At 40.1% G+C, this 20,503-nt stretch overlaps 1 protein-coding gene across 1 annotated transcript in view; it reads right to left on the reverse strand.

Moving 5' to 3' along the window:
• Positions 1-20,503, reverse strand: part of galnt14 (UDP-N-acetyl-alpha-D-galactosamine:polypeptide N-acetylgalactosaminyltransferase 14 (GalNAc-T14)) — a 232,178-nt gene that overhangs the window by 24,540 nt on the left and 187,135 nt on the right. Inside the window, exons 9-13 of the mRNA XM_005929923.3 lie at positions 19,026-19,129; positions 11,780-11,906; positions 6,389-6,481; positions 5,417-5,500; positions 2,976-3,120 (exon numbers count right to left, since the gene is read on the reverse strand). Of these exons, the coding sequence (XP_005929985.1) occupies positions 2,976-3,120; positions 5,417-5,500; positions 6,389-6,481; positions 11,780-11,906; positions 19,026-19,129 (553 nt within the window). The remainder of the gene's footprint in view (positions 1-2,975; positions 3,121-5,416; positions 5,501-6,388; positions 6,482-11,779; positions 11,907-19,025; positions 19,130-20,503) is intronic.

A 20,503-nucleotide genomic window follows, 5' to 3' on the forward strand; every position in this document is an offset into this window, starting at 1 on the left:
GAAAAAATGAAGGAAAAGTAAAATTAAACACAGAAAAAAGCTGTTGCTTGGGGGAGCTCGCGACGAGGCTGCCATACTCGGCGCCATCTTGGATTATAGTTTTTTTTTTTTATAATAATAATTCAAGCATAAACGTTTGCTGAAGCCTCATGAGAAATGGTCTCAGTGGAAAAGCGGCTGTCAAGAAGCCATTCATAAGGAAAGGAAACAGGGAGGGAGGGCTGAGGCATACCAAATTACACAAGAACTGGACTGAAAATTAATGCCAACAAGTCTTACGGAGTAATGAATATGATGAATTGTCAATATGTATAGACTTGGTCAAGAGACAGATACAATGGAATCTCTCTTACTACATTAAATAAATTACATTTTATTTATATAGCAACAGCTTTGGCCTCACGAAGACTTTATTAACAAATTTGCAATCAAAAGGTATCTTGCCAAGTTCAGTATTTATATTTGATTACAAGGCCCGTGTTATCAGTGACATATGGCTAAAGCATTCTCGTAATCTGGGTATAAAAAGACAAAAACGATACTGGGATTAAAATTTATTTCAACTGTGATAGATATCACATCTACCCCCGAGTACTATTTATGGCGCAACCTTACCAATGAGTACAAAACAAACCCACTACAGGACTACTGCAGCGTGACTATACTGTGGCAGCCTGCTTGAATTCACCAGTGACTGGATAAACATTTATTTTCTGATTTCTGAATTGACTTTTATCCCTAAAAGAACTGATGTCAGCACATTTGTAACCACCTGAGCATGGCATGATTTGGGTTTGGTTAACTACAAACATTTGAAGCTACACTGATTAATGTTAAAAAAACTCTTACTTCCCTTCCCAAAGTGAGACACTATCTTACAGCCAGATAGTTTTGAAATTATATATCAGTATCCAACTTTGTCAATGCTCTCGATTTTCTGTTGAGAACGGCCTTGACAGGACATGATTATAACTATACCTCGATAGGAGTAATGACCAAAACCGCAGGTAAATTTAGTAATTCATATTAGAAATATTTCATTTGAATTCCTTCATTTTATAGTAATTGGACTGCTTGAAAACCTTAACATGACAGAAGGGGGAAATGAATTAAAATTCAAAATTATACCCACCTGGGAGCTGCCCAGTTCAAACCAGACTTCTGAACACGAACAAACAGGGATTGAGAGCCCCCCTTCAGGCCTTTCTCTTGCATTGCTGATTACTGAGAGTTTCTCATTCACATTCACACACATCTCAGCGGTTCTCCCTTTGAGCTCAGGGATCTGAACCAGCGACCTTCCAGCCACAAGCCAAGCTCTGCAGCCTTTAGGCATCCCAGCTGCTGACACATTTGCTTTCTGCGCAGCGGCTTGTTTAGAGTGAAGCGCAGCCTTCACACTTGTTCTTAACATGGAATAATAAGAATCCTACGGGTATTAATTATAGCTCAGAGAAAGGGAAACACACACACACACACACACGCTCCTCAGCATGCTGCTGTGCAAAGTAAGTAAAAATGAACATAGTGAGAGCAGGTCAGACATACACACATAAACACAGAGAAGAGCAAAAAATAACTGGCTGAACACAAACAAGACATTTTCACACTCGCACTGACGTCCTGTGAATTTACAGCGAGTGACAGGGCGCCATGTGTCCTGCTCCTGCCTGCTCTATTTCAGCAGCACCTTCACCTAAACCAAACAGTCAAATAGTGAGAAAGTATATGACCAACTATTTTCTGTTGTGTGCTCCAGGTCAGAAAGAGAAGCTTTTTTTCTCTATAAATCCTGTCTGTACATGCAGATTTTATACACAGCATGCACACATAAAGGTCGCAAACACAAAAAAACACACATTTTAAAACCTTAGTGTGTTTTAGGGGAACAATTTTCTGGAAAATGGCAAGTGAGAGACAATAAAATGAAAGCTGAGGTTGAGCAGTATTTCCTCATCCTTTTTCTTTCTTTTTTTTAAAATCCGTTCAGCCCACCATTTTGCACTTGCAGCTTTTCCGCACAGTCACAATCAGGTGAAAGCCACTATAAGAAGAATTTTCCATGCTATTGCAACAGATTTCAAATTATTCTCATGCCCTAAAGTTTTGAGTTTGGCAAACAAAATGCTATTGCTGAAGACTGAATTTTTCATGTGTTACATTTTCATTCAGCTGCTTCCTTTAGGGGCTGTGTTGGCAGCAGATCATCTACCTCGCTCTCATCCTCTGTCCCACCAATCCTCTGCATCTCTTCCTTCACCGCATGAAGGTCTCTCTCTTTTCCTCCTGCCTAGAAGCTCCAGCTTCAACATCCTTTGTCCAATATATCCACTATAATAAAAGAAATCTCAACCTGAGCCGTCCCTCTCATGTACTCATTCCTGTCCATTCTGGTCACTCCCAATGAAAATCTCAACATCTTCAGCTCCGCCTCATGTCTTTTTATCAGTGACACCAACTTCAAACTACACATCACAGCAGGTCTCACTATCATCTTGTAAACTTTCTCTTTCACTCTTGGTTCTATCCTTCTGTCAACCAGACATGCATCTCCACCAACTCCACCCTGCCTGCACTTTCTTCTTTCTTCACCTCTCTTCTGTACTGTCCCCTGCTTTGGATGGTTGACCCCTTCACACATCACTTTTTAAAAATACTGTATTATTATGAAGAAAGAGATCTGCATTTCAAACATTTTCTTGTTTTGTTCCTAGATTTCCCTAGATATAGCATCAATGCAACTTTTGTAAAAGTTATTTCACATTTTTAAAATTTGTAACAAAATAAAATTCTCCGTAGAACCAAATGAATGCAAACCAGGAACTAAACTGTTGAAATATAAAACTGCCATCCTGCTTTTAATAAAAGAAACAGCACTCTTTCATTTTTAGTAGTCCCTGCTGATTCACAGTAGGGACAGTTTCAGTATTTCCTCCAAGCTCTGTCTCTTTCTTTCAAACTGCTGACTGACCCACCTGATTGATGGCGGGGACGCCCTCAGTTCCCGTGCAGGGAGCTAATGTGAGGACGGGCATCTCCTGACCCTCCACCTTGCGGGACTCCAGACAGTTCTGCCTCTGTTTGATCACTCCAGACTGTGAGTCGGAGTCGTCTGGAACCCTGACGGAGAAAATGAGACTCCTTTCAGTTAAGGTATTCATTGCATCGTACGGATGTGGAGCAACATGAAACCATAAAAACTCTACCACTAAAATACGTACTTAATCTCCAAGAACACACATATCTGAAAAAGAAGCAATAACCTTTAGAGGAAGTTTGGCCTAAAGTTAAACTATAATAGGAATGTCATTGTGATGAGACCAGAGACTTTAATCATCTCCTGCATGGTCTCATTAGCCACATCAAGATCACACTCTTAATTTGACAGAAATTTATCAGTGTTTGGGAAAAAAAAAAGATGCTCTGCACCTTTAAAAAAATCTGCTGAAGGCCACGATTCTCTAAACTCATTACTTCAGAAAGTTTCTTCCTTGTCTTCCTCTGTGATAAACTTTCTCACTCTTTCTTGTTAAAGTCTCCACTGTGCTATAAACTCGGGCTTAAGCCCTGTAGCATTAATTCAATCTGCTATCTCTCTCTGTTTTAATAACCCGTTAAAGGTTATTCTGCGTTTTAAGGGTCAGGTCTGTCTTCCCTTGAGAGCAACCGTGTTAATTCCATTCTGGGGGATTAACACCAGCCTCCAGTGGATAAATGGGTATTTAAGTGGGAGTGTGTGTGTGTGCTAAAGTGTGTGAAAGGGAGAGGAAGGGAGAGGAAGCATTTAAATGAAAGTGTTTATGTGTCTTAAAGGTATTTTGCATTGCTAGGTTGTGTGCTTGTAAGGAAGAGTCACTGCCAGAGCTTAGGGCACACTTAAGTGTGGCCGTTTAGTTATATTTGTGTGTGAGTGTGTGTTGTGTGCAGATAGGGGAGTCAGTCTGAGGAAGCAGATCCCATGGGAACTCAGCCAATCAGGACACGGGGAGACATTTAACCCACAGAGACAGTTAGGCGTTGAAGAGGACATGAAAATGGGCTGTATATGTGAGCAGATGTGGTTGAAAACTGCTTGAGTTGCACATTTATGCAAAGGTAAATGAGAGCGACCAGTTACAACTCATCATTTTTCACTAGTGGTGTGAAAGGGCATACTTTAACCTGAACCTCTTTTCATGACCACAACCAAGTAGTTTTTAATGGAAGCGAAAGTAAGAAGTGAGGGGGGGGGAAAAAAGAATCAAAGGTCCCACATTGACGCAAACCCAGTGGGACCTTTGCTTCTTCACACCTTCAAATCAGGGTGTCATGGCTGTTAACATTGGAAATGATGCAAACTGCTTACACATCTCTTAACCATTGCTGCTTTCCAAACATTTCAAGGTGGCGGCAGTGAATGCAAACATTAGTAAAACTTGTGATGCATTTGTGAGTTGCTAAATAAGCTATATACAAAGTGCTGATCAGACTCCATTCATGAGCAGCCATGCTATAGCTGCTGCAGCTGTGTTTTTGAGCGCAAAAAACCAAGCTGAGCTTTATCGCTAGTTATGCACCAGTGGCTCTACATTGCTACTACTACTTGTAGTATTCATATGTATGCATTTATAAACAGTGCTGCCATTGCATTAAAATCAATTAGGTAAAGTGGTTGGGGAGCAATTATTGTATTGATCTGTACAAAAAGTTAAAACATATGTTCCCTCAGATGTCTCGTGACATTGAAGTTGAGACCTGCATTGACGGTTTACCGTGAAAAAAACAAAAACAAAAAACCCAAGGCTAACCTGATGGTTTAGACACTCTGGGTGTTTTTACTGATTTATCCATGAGATATAATCAACAGCAGTGAACATTGAAATGAAGGCTGCCTGAGTTTGACAAATCACAAATGGTCACAACGGCACTTGTGGTTGAAGCGATTAAAGTGGTTGTCCTCGAAGGGGAGATTGGCCAAGCATAAATCACTTTTTTATGAATAGAATTAGCGTTAAAGAATCCAGGACACAGATTAAAAACAGAACATTTACAACTCCAGCAGCAGAGGCTGGCGTAGACCTGGATAATGGCTAATCTCCAAAACTTGTCTGTGACCCTGTTTTTTAAAAAAAGGAATAACTCACTCAGTTTTACAAAGCTGTTAAAAAAGCTTTGCAGAGATAGAGGTATCCCCTATGGGGAGCAAAGTAAACTTTAAGTGTATACAGCAAAATGTTCTTCTTTAGAAGTTGAGGATAAACAAAAAGGTAGAAAAGCACAAAAAGAAATTATCTTATCATAACAATGAGCCAGGCAGTATTTAAGCCACTTTCGGCATTAGCTTTAAAAATTCTCTTCTCACTTTGCATACTCAGCAGGAGCTTTTCCTAGACAGATAAGTCTCCAGACACACACACAGACACACACACATACTTACTTGAGCTCTGGGTAGACATTGTCCAAGTACCACTTGAAGGATTTACAGTTGAGCTTCTTCCGAAGTTCCACTCTGCTTCGGATACTGAACACAGGCAGAAACAGACAATCAGATTGATACAGAAGCTGGCAGATGATCAGCAAACAACTTTCATTAAAATTATTTTTCTCTGCCACTATCATATGGGGAGAAAAAGCAATAAGGCAACTACACAAAATAAAACTGACACAAGTAATGACAAACTAAGAGTTCAACCATTACCAATAACGGAGGTGTGTGATATGAAAACAGTTAAAATCTTAAAGCAGAGCTGCAGCATCATCTACATGTGCAGGACTGATAATCACTGACATGTATTCACCGACAACTGTCGCCAGCGTCTATTACTGGCTGCATTTCTGATACTCATATCTTTTCTGCTATCAAAACAGATAAACCATTTATTTTAGGCTTAACCCTTATTTTTTTAAGAGTAACACACCAGGCTGAAAAGCTGAGCTGCAGTCCTCTCACTGTTTAAATTGCTGAAAGAAAACAAAAGCAACACTTTCAGAGCACATTAAATAACTAAGAGTTAAAGGAAATACCCTTTTAGTTTCTCTGATTGTATTATTCCATTGTGCAAATCAATGAACACACTATTTTATGGCCTTATTCTGTGCCCTAATTCAGTTTGATTGTGGTAGCTGCTAGGGGCAGTTAACTTGATAAAGGAAGGAGTTTATACTTCTGTGAGTTAACTTTGGTAAAATGTAACAATCTGTCCCTTTCTTTTACTTTATGCTTGAATTTTAATGGTGAACAAAGTTAGGGTACATTTCCATTAAATTACTTGTGGTAAGACAATACTACAAGTCCCCGTGCTTTGGTGCAAATAAAGAAACACCAGTCCTGTTTGAATATCTGAGGACTAAGAGGCAACGCAGATGACACACTGTCATGTGAGAGTCAGATGTACTTGTGTGTTCTTACTCTCCGTAGGATTTGCCTCGTGCTGCCGGGCGAGCGGAGTAATAAAAGAGCCGGAAGTCATCCATCCACACCTCGGCTGTACGACGTGTGTTCCTGCAAACGCACAACCACACACTTACATCACACTCAGGCTAAAAATCATTAATGGTGACCATGTGCTACTCTGAATATTCCTCTTGTTGATTTATACAAGGTCACTGGACAAATTTAAACCAGACAACGAGTAAGCTAACGTCACGTTCCTGAAATTAATAATGTGCTTTCTGAAAGACATTTTGCAATTTAGTTGGAAAACAGAAATTTTTCATGTTAAAGTTTTCTTGAGCAACAAAGGTTTTTGCTTTAATCACTCAGATAAGAATGTGACCCAAGACTAATTTCAACTTTGTGTTTCCCAGCTCTGTGAAATATATTAATTGTGTATGAGAAAGAGAGCTTTGGGACTTAAAATGATGTTATGTCTCTAATTTGATCCTCAGGCTGCAGATTTTGTTTTCCTAAATATAAAAACAGGAGGTGCATAATTGGCCTTTTTATTTAATACTATGTGAGACATCAAAAATCATTTTATGCATGTGTGATTATGACTGACAAAATGCATTGTGAAACCAAGAGGTAATTTATTAATCACATATAAACAGAATGAGAACAAACAGAACAGCTTCATCTCAGATACAGCAACACAACCTCTGTGCTGTAATGTAATGTAGTATTTGCATAGATATGTAAGGTCAGGTCTCGCCCTCATTTGCAGTCTGAACTGCTTCTGAATATGATCCAGCTGTTATTTTAACCACAGCGAACAGATGAGAGGCTGCAGGAGGAAGGAGAAATGGAAGGAAGTAAAAACAGACATCATTTACCTGCTGCCTTTAAACACACAGAGAAACAACCCACCTCTAGATGTGGTCTGGCTGATTTATTTATTTAAAATGTATTTTTTTGCATTTTTAGTCTCAACAGGACAGCTCAGAGTGGACAAGAAAGCAGGTAGAGAGTAAGGGGACTTAAATGCAGAAAAAGGTCTGGAGGAGACCTAAACCCTGGTTCCTGCACCACCGTTGGTATGTAGATCACATACTTAACCAAGTGAGCCGGATCACCTACTCAATCAGAACCTTAGCCAGATCAATCAGATCCCATTCTGACCTCACTGGAGTCTCTTTGCATGTTCACCTGCCCTAGCGTGCACATTTACAAACAGATCAGCCATGATAGTCAAACAACTGACAGCTGCAGGGAATAATTCATGTAGACGTTATTTGGGCCGCACACCTCAACACTGATTCGAGCACACTCCCTCACCACAATGAAAAAATAGGACTCTCTAACGACACTACCCCTAGGACAATTTGATCTGCTGACCTCAAAAACAACTTCCTGAATATCAGATGATCCAGATCTCAATCCAGCTGGGCACCAGAGAAACCATGGAACCATGGAGTGTGTATAACAGATACAAGCGTATACATAACCTCTGTGAGATCTCTTTAACGCACTTTTTAAAGTCTAATTTGAAAGCCTTGAGCTGAGAATTTTGGCAAACACCATCTTGACCGCATGTTCATACATGTACAGTGGCGACTTGTTCACTGAGAAGATGCTGAAGGAGTCAATAATTTACAAAATCACAATCAAAGTGTAATTAATATGACCTGAAACCTGTGACTGCATCAGAAAGAATGCAAGTTTAAGGCACTTAAACATCGGTTGTATCCACCTTTTATTGTACAGTTCAGTGGCATTCAGTGTACATACAATATAAGCTGTAACGCAGTGTGTAGAAGAGATCACAACAAAGGCTGTCATATGGCTGACTGCGATGTTTTCTGCATTTGCATTCAAGCACATCATGTTTTCTTCTATTCAGGCAGGACTTCCACATATAGAGCCATGTTGATACCAAGTGTAAGTCATAGCTACTGCTGCATCTCATCATTTCGGTTCAACTCACTGCACTTTATTCACCCACACAGCGCTAACAGTAAACCACATTTTCACTATCTCTCATCTCCATTTACTCTATTTTTCCCTCCCTCTGTCTCTCTGTAGTAATTAGCTATTAGCTGAGTTTCTGTGAGCTGTGAACAATCTCACTGAAATGACAGAAACCCTCCATTACAGGCATTACACACACTGGCTGTGGCAGCTTAATGAAAGGGGAAGAGAGAGGGGATATGAGATGCTTGTAGGCGTATAAACATAAATATGTGTCACATGCAGGCTTACAATTAAATCCTCTCACTGTGCACACGCAAGCAGGCAAACACGAGGTCACAGCAGCAGACCTCAGCGAGGGAGGAAACAGCATAAACTTTGTAATCGAATTATTAAGCAGCCCCTTTTTATTTAGCATATTCATAATCCAGACTGCCAGCACTGAAGCCTCGAGCTAATTAACCAGCAGAGCAACACGAGAGCAGACAACAGCAGCTTTGTTTGGGAGGACGGCGTTGATCACAAACATCAGGCCATCGTGATACAAATAAAAGTCATCTTCTTCTGCGCAGAACAGATGTTGCCTCGGTAACGGCCAACAGGGAGCAAAATGAGCAACTAAACAGCCCAACTGAAAAAAAAGTATCAGTGTTGGCATGGATTAGCTGCTTGACACAAAACAATAAATTTATATGAGCCATTTGGCCGAGGCTTCGCTCCAAAGTGACATTTAGCAGTGGGAGCGCTCGTTTTGGGAACAGAACCCTTCATTCTGGCATCTTTAGTGCCTTGCTCTGTCCATTAAGCCACAAAGGGGATCTCAACTCCCAACGCTGGCAGTGCTAGCGCCTTGCTTGCATGCTGAGGTTTATGAATTAGTGAACTGTTAAAGGAAAAAAAAATCACCTGACAAATCATCAATATATTCGTTAGTTAATTTGTGAAAAAAAAAAGCACCGCAGTTTGGGTTTCGATAACCTCTCACTGGTCTTCTACTTTCATTTGTCATTTTAAGCGTTTCCCAGAATGACTTTTAATACATGCTTCAACATAATATTGGATATTCACTAGCAAAGGGCCCAATTAAACTAATGGGTTTTAATATTAAATGAAGAAATTGAGTTTCTCTCTTGTGGCAACTTTTTAATGTAAATTTTTAGCTCATGTTCCCTAATAGGCATTGAAGAGTCTAAAGCATAAGATGAAGAGCAAAATACGGGACACGGGAGGCAAAGTAAAAGTCCAAAAGGGAAGAATTGGAAGGCTCGGGTCATACACAAGGGGTCAATAAACATGGCAAACAATCCAGAAGAGCATAAAAGCATAAAAGTAGCCAGTAGTCATACCCAAGGAAATCCTTTTATAAGCACAAGGAAAATATTCAAATAAATAGAAAAAAAGGAAACTAGCTTGACTACTCTGACTAATGAGAGGAAAACAAGAAACTTCTTATACTGTAAGTGTGTCTGCATGTGTGTGGTAGGAAATTGAAGGGAAGAACAAAGGAAGGAAGTAAAACTAATGGGAGCACAAAATAATTGAGTAAATCACTTGACACAAACATGATCAAAATCCCAAACCGTGCCATTATTAGGAACACACCTTGCAGTCATGTTTACTTTGTTCTTGACCCTGTAATCTAAATGGAGTTGTTATTGTAGCCATGATTGATCTATTTATACAAGACCAATTCGGAAGCATTCTGAGCACATTAGTCCTGTTAATGGATTATTGGGCTGCCTGAAAGCATCTTTCTGTTCAAACTCTTTGACAGGGGCAGAATAAGAATACAGCTTATGCTAATAGGATAATATTGTGCTCGCAGCTCAAAGGCTCCCAGGCAGCTGTAAATCCACTTTAACAATGATGGGAGCATCATTTGGAGGCTGCAACACACACACAGCTCCGAATGGCAATGCTGCATGTCTGTTTCCTCTGCATGCCACAGCATTTCAGTCACACAAAAGTGATCTCGTATTATTAGTTAGGCAGGAAGGTTAGCACATGCTCGAGGATTATATAAATTTACAAAAAAGTCAGATATGTTATTAATTCAGTACCAAAGTTCGTTAACAAACAGTATTTAGGCTAGAAGGTCAGCACCACGGAGATGGCAGAAACTAGACAGACACGATATTCCTCACATAATTAATTTACCTCCAGCATATTAAATTAAAGATGTTGAGTGACTGAGCAAACACAGAAGGTAGGACATGCATAATGTTAATAACAGCTGCAATGGTATAATATAAATCAAAGATTCTGTGGGAATATGAGTTTGCACATATCCTCAAAGGGGATCCGTTATTCTTGATATTTATGCAGCTGCATTTTAGAAAGTGAAGACAAAAAAAGTGAAGAAAAGAGCCAAATATGAGCCAAGTATGAATGAGACCACTGATGGAAGAAAGTAAACTTCTTAGCTGTGAGATTTAATAGCAAAGCTGAGGCTGAATTCTTGTCATTCCTATGACCAGCTAGTCTTTAGACCCAGTATATGCAGGTCTGAAGACCACTTTTTCTGGACTTTGGGTTAGAGCTGATTCTATTTTGGTAAACGTTTTATTTTTGTGTTTGATGTTTTCCTTGGATGCAATCAAAGCCTGCTCAAATGTGATTGGTCCAGTTGAGTACAAGCAGAAACCCTCTGCTTCTTCTTGTCCCAAGCCTACAGATACACTTGGAAGGGTTTATTTATTGAAAATATATTTTCACTGAATTTTTCCAGGAGAGAGTTCAAAAGCATTGGAGTGTGGACACAGACGGCTGCGTGTTAACACTGTGATCTTCTAAATGTCAGGAACAGAGCAGATTCCTTCGGTCCAAATGGTCATTATAGTGATTCACTGTCGACTCATGACACTGAGTCAATAATGAGTGAGCAGACGGGAAAAAAAAATACATTTGTTTGCTGCAAGAAGTGTAGCACTTTAAAAAATTGTGATACTTATAACTTTGTTCAATCTAACATTGAATTTCTCAAATATTTCTTATACATGGCAAAAAAAAAAGAAAAAAAAGAAACATAAGCCATTATAAATCAGTTTCATCTGCTTTAGTTCAAATGAAAGTGACAAAGAAAGGCATCAACACAGCAGCAACAGGAGCCACCTCTTGGTATCTCCTCCATGCTCTTGAGTCTGTTCCCAGAGATTAAACAAACCTTACAATATTGTGGAGGAGCTGGGCTACATGTGCAGCCTAAATTTGCTGCAGGTATCGTCTCATGCTATCAGCAGTGACAAGGAAACGAGCAAAAAGAAAAAGTAGAAAAAACTCAGTCAGGAGGAATAAGAAGAGGGTCTGTGGCCACCTCTCCAACACCTCTGTTGTCCCTCTGAATTGCACCGAAACAGGTGAAGTGAATTCACAAAGGTTCATGCTCAAGTATTACTGATTTTTTTGTTAAACCGTGATAAAAATAGTTCTATAAATTATCCTTCAGACACTTACTTGATGTATGTGTTGGCGTTGCCTTCAGGAAACACATATGGGTGTTTCTTCCTGAAGACGTGACCCACTCTGCTGCAGGGCAGGATCTCCAGACTGCCGCCACACTGCCAAACCCGGAATGAGATCTCTGCACACAACACAAACAGACATAAGAAAGACTTTTAAATTCCCTGATATTGATATATGAAGCGATTATTAAAGTTTCACTAAGGCTGTATAAAATGTCAATCATATATATTTAATCTCTGTAATATTCTGGATATTTATAATTGAGCTATTTGTTATATTTTGTAACTCTGTAATATATTGTATTATTTACTTTAGTTCAGTCTGTTACTGTTCCTGTTGTACTGAAAAATGTAAATAAAATCACTGATAATTTTGGTTTGGTTTTCATGCAGCTGTGACAAACTGTAAACTTAAACAATCTGAGCTGATCACTGGGAGCAGCTTTGATTATTTTGTATTAATGGCATAAAGATGATGATGAGAGTTCTTATAGTCAAATACAGAAACGTCTCAAAATAAAATAATGACGAAGAGTAAATCTGTCTGTAAGACTTTAATGAAACTGAAGGCTTAATATCTAATAAAAAGCCTTACAGCAAAATTTGATTGCAAAGTCAAAAATAATTAAATTCAGGTAGAGACATTTCGTATATGAAGACGCGGGATGTTTTTGTTTAAAGATATTCAGGCATCCAACTCAATTAACTGCCATGAATGGTAAAATTATACTTATTCAAATATTTCTCTGTATTTTCACTAATGCTCAACTGTAATAAGAGGGATCAGAAAAAAAGCATTTATGGCTTGGCTGAAGTAGCTTTATTCAGTGATGTAAGTTTTATTTTTCTTGTTTTTTTAAAGCCAAAGTTGTGGTTTTTTTTCTCTTTTATCCTAAACAAAATGACAATCGACCCAAGAATGCTCATCCCTTACACAAAGCCAAGAATAGAGTTATCTGTTCTGTGTATCTTTTATCAGTGTCACTATGTAATTTTTCAAAAATGTTTTATTTCTTCTGCGAAGCACTTTGTGATGTTCTGCTCTTGAAAGGCACCCTAAATAAATGTCGCCTTTCATCCTAAGCTTTGTTTTTTACAAAGCACCTGTCACACAGCCCAAAGTGCTTCAAATGGCATGGCTGAAGCAGTAAATAATAAATGTTACACTTCAAAATCCCCTTTTCAGTCTATCCTTCACGTCCTCTATCGGAGGCCTAGGAGCTTGAGGGTCCAACACAGTATCGTTGCTGTTCCTAGGACTGCGCTCTTCTGGACAGAGATCTCAAATGTTGTTCCTGGAATCTGCTGGAGCCACTCGCCTAGCTTGGGGGTCACTGTACTGAGCGCTCTGATTACCACTAGAACCACTGTTACCTTCACCCTCCACATCTTGTCAAATTCTTCTCTCAACTCTTGGTACTTCTCCAGCTTCTCATGTTCCTTCTTCCTGATCTTGCTGTCATTCAGTATAGCTACATCTATCACTACGGCCATCTCCCTCTGTTTATCCACCTCTACTATGTCTGGTTGGTTAGCCATCACCAGTTTGTCTGTATGTATCTGGAAGTCCCACAGGAACTTAGATCCGTCATTCTCAACTACCCTAGGTATGTCCCATTTTGACCTCAGGACTTGTTCCTGTTGGTCACTTGGTTATGGTGTTCGATGTATGCCCTGCCTGCTAGCATCTTGCACCCTACTGTTATGTGCTGGATTTTCTCAAGGGCAACTGTACACAGCCTGCACCTGGGGTCTTGCCTGGTGTGATAGACCCCTGCCTCTATGGATCTTGTACTTGGAGCTTGCTTCTGTGCTGCCATGATTAGTGCCGCTTTCCTGCCTTTCAGTCCAGCTTTGTCCAGCCACTGGTAGGATTTCTGATTGTCAGACAGTTCTTCTATCTACTGGTGGTATCTGCAAGGACCTGTCCTTACATGTCCTTATTGCACCTCTTTTTTCTTGGATTTCTGCTGCCTGAAGTATTAACTAAGCATGCTGTCAGTGAAGGCCATCTTCCTGATGTGCTCATGGGTGTGGATGTTCAAGCTAGTCCTCAGCCTCTTTCATTGCACTTAGTGTACAGTCTCAGGGTGCTAGGCTTGGGGTGAAACCCTCCATTCATGGTCAGGAGCTTCCTTGTCTTGATGTCTGTGGCTTCTATCTCCTCCTTTGGGCACCTTATTATCCCAGCAGGGTACCTGATCACCGGCAGGGAGTAGGTTTTGATAACCCGGATATTGTTCTTAACATTTAGCTGACTCTTCAGGACTTGCCTCACTCTCTGCAAGTACTTGGTGGTTCTAGCTTTCCTAGCAGCCTGTTAGTGGTTCCCATTTCCCTGTGGGATTCCAAGATACTTGTAGCATGATCCCATAAGTTCTTTCTTCCTTCCCCCTGGTTAACGAGGAGGTGGCTAACGATTGCTCCATTCTGTAGTCGGTATCCATAGCCAGTCTTGTCAGTGATCTCACTGAGGGGGTTCAGGCCTATACAGAACAGCAGTGGGGACAGACTACCTCCTTGGTAGATCGTGCACTTGATGGTGACTTGTGCTATGGGCTTGAAGTTGGCCTCTAGTGTTGTACGTCACATCCCAATGGAGTTCCTGATAAAGGTTCTTAGGGTCCTGTTGATCTTGTTTATTTCTAGGCATTCCAGGATCCAGGTGCAGGGCACTGGAGTCATAGACCTTCTTGTAGTCAATCCAGGTAGGGCACAGGTTGGTCAGTCTGGACTTGCAATCTCGGAGGTACTGTCCATAGTACTCCGTTCACATTATCTAGCAGATCCTCAGATGGTACTTCACTTAGTCTTGGTAACCAGCTACGGAGGATCCAGGTTTCAAGCTTTGCCATGATCCTCTCTCTCAGGACAGTTCCTCAAGCACTCAACAATCCTCCTTCCATTGCACTTGGGGCTTGGTACCCAATCTCGGGTGGAGGTGATGATATCGCCCCCATGAGCCGTCATCCTGGCTCCCCCTTGCCGTAGCATTAGTGTTGTACCTTGTCAAACTCTAGACATGAGAATATTTCCTTCTACTGAATGTTGAAACACTGAGCTACTAGTTGTTTGACTGTCAATCTGGATGCTGGGTATCGAAGATTCCATAGATCCCTCATCCTATTCATCCTATTCATGTAACCCCTTCCACTTCCACTTTTCAAGCAACTTAAAGAAGTCCAGACGCTTTTCTTTGTAAGCTCATTTGACTACAATGACCTGGATGACTGAGAACCTTCACAGACATGGGGTTCATTTTAAATGTCTAGAACAAGCTTCACTAAAATAAGAGGTGGTGTTAGGGATGAAACCAGTTTTAACATACTTTTGGGAGGCAAACATCAAGTGTGTCAGGTTAACTGGTTAAATTTACCTCCATTCTGTCTCTCACGCTTATTTATTTGAAGTGTTGTCCTTTTTTTCTATTTTGTATCTTTTCTGTTCGGCACATCACAGCTAAGTGGGACAACCCTCCCTAAATATTTGATGACACACTGATGGACTTTTGTTTGTTTGAGTTATGTGTGTTAGAATGTGTGTGCGGATGCATTCATATGACCTGCTTACACTGTGCTCATTCTCTGATGTGAGCACTGCAACACAGATGAAAGACAAAACTAACTTCACTTCATTTCACATCATTCCTCGTGTGTGTGTTAATTCTCAGAGTTTCTATCTGTCCACAGAGAAAAAAAGAAACAAGCGTTCTCCCAAAGAAAGAGAAGCTGAAAATTTCACAAAGTTTTTGCAGTAACAGGGGGGGAGAGAGGGAGAGTGAGAGCATGGAAAAGAGAGGAAGTGAAAATTAGAGCATGGACTGGTTTGATGAGGGAGAGGAGGGATGGAGGCAAAGATGAAACACGAGAGAGTACAAAGGAGAACAAGAGAAGTCAGCAAGATGCTGAGATACTGACACAGAGCCTGTGAGACTGACAGAAACATGACAGAGAGCAAATGAGTGTGTGTGTGTGTGTGTGTGTGTGTGTGTGTGTGTGTGTGTGTGTGTGTGTGTGTGTGCACGTTTCTCAAAGGGAGATGAAAAACAGGCTAACCATCTTTCAGTGATCAGAGAAAAGGCAGCAGTATAACAATCACCAAACTGAATTCAACACCATAGACACCCACAGACAGACACAACACACACACACACACACACACACACACACACACACACACACACACACACACACACACACACACACACACACATGCACAGTTCAGATGACTGGAGGCAGGTAGCAGCAGGAGCGCCAGATGCTGCTGCTGGATGGATGTCAGAAGGTAAAGACTTTTTTTTGTTGAATGAAAACTTCACCTTTGTTTCTGGCAGTTATCTCACTAATTTAATCATCCCTCTGTCTTTGCAATCGGCTCAGCTGTCTGTGATCACACAGTCAACACCAGGGAAACTGTTCAAGTCATGCATCTGATGCAGTGCTAGGTGTATGCTAAAACTACAAGCTGTTATCTCCTCACTTTCCCCCCTCTGTCACTCCACTATTACAAATCTGAATTCAAATCTGATTTAAATTACTGAGCAGTCGCCTTTTAAGTTGTCTCCTTCGGGCACAGCTGTCCTCCTACTTTTAGATCACTATCTCAAATTCTGTATGCGTCAATGATGCTCACTGGATACTGGATATTGTGTCGAAAGGCCAAACCTTCAACTTGAATTTAATTCTGTGGAAAAGGACAAGGTTACAGAGAGCATCTGGTCGAGCTCGTGCTAAGTGAAGGTTGTGCTGTGTGCTAGGGTACAGTGGCACATGCACAGTTCAGCTGGTTTGCAATAGATGTTATCTTTCAGACACCACTGGACATGATGGTATAATTCTGCCATGACAGTGTGACTCTGGGCAACAATGTCTTTGTGTGTTGTGAAAGTCAAAACAAAATGGCAAGTATGCTCGTGTTAATACCCCTGACCTGATGCTTAACCTTCAAACTTGCACACTGAGTCTCTGTTTTTGCTGAAAACTGCTGTTTTGTCTCAGAGCTGCAGATAGAGACACAGTTCTCATCACAAGTGATGATACCTGACATGAAACTCGAGTCTTCTTGACACTGAAGTTGGTGCAATTTTGATTCATGTGGTGAAATCACAGACTGTAGGTGTAAGCCATCAAAATGGGACATCCATCATATAATAGCCATCTAAAAATTTCAGCAGCACTGGAAGCACAATGAGGAATTAAATTTAGGCATGCTTATTAACTATGGCTGCACCTCGCACTGTTATTTAAGATTGATTATGATTAGGAAATAATAGCAGCGTTTGGTATAAAATGAAAAAATCAAACTAGCCCATTTCCTCCTTCAAGTGAAAGCTAACGTTTTAAATATTTAACTAAAACCATAAAAAACATGAATCTTGCATTAAAGCATCATCCTGCCAGTGAACATGACAACCACACAGATTTACTCTGGGTAAATTAATCATTTCTGAATGTTGGTGGTGAGAAGACAGGGTTGCTAAAACTATAGTGAAGAAAATACAGTTTAGATGTGAAACAGTAGAACTGCAGGTGAAGAGGAGGTTTGGCTTTCTTGTAACTGAAGCACTGAGCTCATTAAAGCTGATCATGATATAGTGCCTTATCTCTGGGCAAATTAGACCTTTGTGTGCAATGGTACAAAGTGATACGGTAACTGCTTTATGGCAATTCTGGGTTTTTATAGGAATTGGCATTAATGTGATGAATATCTTTAATTTGTTAGGTACCAAATTTATTGAACATGAGAGAAACTCATACCTGCTAATAATTCATCCACTCACTGATTCTGACCTGATTTTTTCCCTTAAGGTAATAATCCTACAAGTTTTGTGACGATGTTCAAGTTTGCAGACATCCAGCAGGTTTCTCTGTGATGTTATGATGTTTTTAGATGGTCAGTTTGGCGACTTATTTTGTAGTTACACAGGAGAAGCCAGTTCATTTCAATAAACGTAAAAAAAATCCTACATGCTTTTTTCCAGTGTTAAAAATCAGCGCAACTGGCAGTAAGCTGCATGTTGCAAACATTAGCAAATAAGATTATTTTTTCCTGCTTATATTTTGTACCTTGAGAAATAATAATGAATGCAGTCGTCATTTAATTTAACACAGAATACCTTAATTTGCCACAGAAGAGAAGAGACGATAAGGGAAGAGAGAAGAAGAATCTGTAGAATTTGTTAACTCCTTACATTTGGTAATAACTCCTCTGATAAAAGGACCAATCTGCGTTACTTGATGTGTTTTTGCATAATGTGAAATCTGCAGGGAAGAACACCTTATATTTGGACTTTTAAATGTTTTGGGATAAAGGATCAATCACACAACCATTAAGCAAAATGCAATAAATAACAAATCATATAAAACATAAAAAACACTATTCAAAAGACCAGTGGCAGCTAGGACAAATGCATTTTTGAGTCTTCACATTGGCATTCAGTAAATTAAACGTTTTTGGCTAACCTGGCTACGATCAGCCAGGTTAGAGTGGACCTGATCCCATACAAATGACTCAGGTTATCCTGCTGTTTTGATGCACATTGTAAGTACACCTTGCACTAAATCATTAAAAATGCATGACAATCATCAGTCATGGTTCGAACTCGAGCTAATTTAATTGCACTTATGTCTGAATCAGTTTTATGGCCCTCGTACTGACAAAGACACCATCCACAGCCTGACAGAAGACACATTTGGACCTAATCTGATTTACTTTGGACTCTTATGCCCAGTCATGGCACAGGAAAATAGTCTGTGGGCTAATCTGAGCTGAGCTCCAGATGTGGAGCTGTGACTGTGTCACTGTGGCCAGACTCACCCCGAAGCAACACTGGCAGTTAAAGCCTAATGCAGCTCATAGGAAACTAAAAATGTGGGCCTCCTTTGGTCCAAAGATACATTCCAGTTTCTTTGCAGTGAGAGTGGACTGACTGAATGTAAATAAACCAAAAGATACTGATGAAAATGCAGCTTGAGCTATTTATTTTGTGTTTCATAAATGGATAGTTGACTTTTTGCTAATGTTAGGATATAATGGTTTCACTGGTTTAGTCCATTTGAGATGGGTGGTCTGTAACAACAAAAATAAAATGATTTTAAAAATGTAGAAGTGGCAAAAATGTAATTACTCAACAGAAAACATCATTAATATTACTGCTTAAACCGTTAATATTAGTTTCCAATGTTTTACGAGTTCCCTCTAAACTTCACAGCACCTTTCTTCCAAGTACGATGACTCACCAAAGTTCTCACCACCCCAAATGTCCATGGCAGTGTCGTATTTTCCAAGGTGATTGAACCAGGACCTGTCAATCACAAAGAGTCCGCCTGCAATGATGGGGGTCCTGTGAGAGAAACAACAAAAGGGGGAAAATAAGGGAGTCACAAGATGAGAAAAACATTTCCTTGTAATTTGTAATTAAGTCCTAAGCATGTCTACTAGATTTATGTCACTACTGACCCGAAAACATCCAGAGATGACAAAGCAGATAAAAAAAAAAAATTATGAAAAGGGAGTTTCAAAAGCATAAATCTTCACTACCTTCACTACCCTAACTTTTTAGCTACACATAAACTTGTGAAAGAAAAGTAAAAGCTTCAGCCCTCACACGTGCTTGTGCTGCTTACATTTGTCCTCACATTTCTCCAGAATCTCATCAGATCTAATCCAAACACGAGGAGCTCCTGTGTAGTTTTTCTTTGAGTTTTGCCGTTTTCTTTCTGTTTGCCATAACGCAAACACACACACACAATCACACAGACACATGCAGGACAATGAGACGACTAAATAGCTGAAGGCCAGCACGCGCCATCAAATACCCTCTGTTTATCAACAATTATCCCGCTGTCATCGCCTGCAAATAGCACCCCGAGTGTGTGTGTCCGTATGTGGGTGGCAGAACATAAACTCTTTTCAAGCTCAATTTGTCCTTGTGTGTTTAAAGGAATGTAGCAGTGTGTGTGTGTGTGTGTGTGTGTGTGTGCATAAGACTTTGACTGCAGAAAGTGAGGATGTTAAATGGCATAAAATAACTTGGCAAATGCAATGAATAGGACGAGACAAACAAGACTGCGTTTATTTGTGGACATTTATGTGTATGTGTCCCTATCTTTATGAGGACTGATGCTCGAGGACTATTTTTTCTGTAGAGTGTCGAGGCCGATCGGACAACACCACACAGTGTAGCAGCGATGATGTGACATAGGACTGGAACAGCAGAAATCTCAGTAATGATCATTTAAGAAATTAAGCTCAAAAGTTACGGGAATGCAGACCTCATCACAATCGACCGCCCACCGCGTTCCTTTTTCAGATGACGTTACTGCAGTGTCACTTAAATAAAGCTACTTTCAGCTTCTCCCTTATTCACAAAAGGTGACCACAGCGAGTCTGTCTGACCACTTTGAGCTTTTACAGGATCTTTTTCTTGTTAAACAAATGTTTAAATCACTGCATTATGGAGCAGTTTCACTGAAATGAGTAACAATAATAATAATTAACATTATTATTTGTATTGCAGTTTCTGACACAGATACAAAGTGCTTTTCAGTTTGGAGAAAACACACATTAGAAAAGTGTGCATACATACAAAAATGTGTTTTCAGCAGTAATTTAACCAAAGCACAGATTGACCTGGGGTCCGTTCTTCGTACCTCGCTAAGTAAGTTAGCTGGATTTGATTGTTGACGATTTTGCGTGATCTTGGATCGTTCGGTTC

This window comes from Haplochromis burtoni, unplaced genomic scaffold, assembly GCF_018398535.1.
Source record: "Haplochromis burtoni strain Fernald_Lab_line unplaced genomic scaffold, NCSU_Asbu1 Contig_126, whole genome shotgun sequence".
Classification (NCBI taxonomy): domain Eukaryota; kingdom Metazoa; phylum Chordata; class Actinopteri; order Cichliformes; family Cichlidae; genus Haplochromis; species Haplochromis burtoni.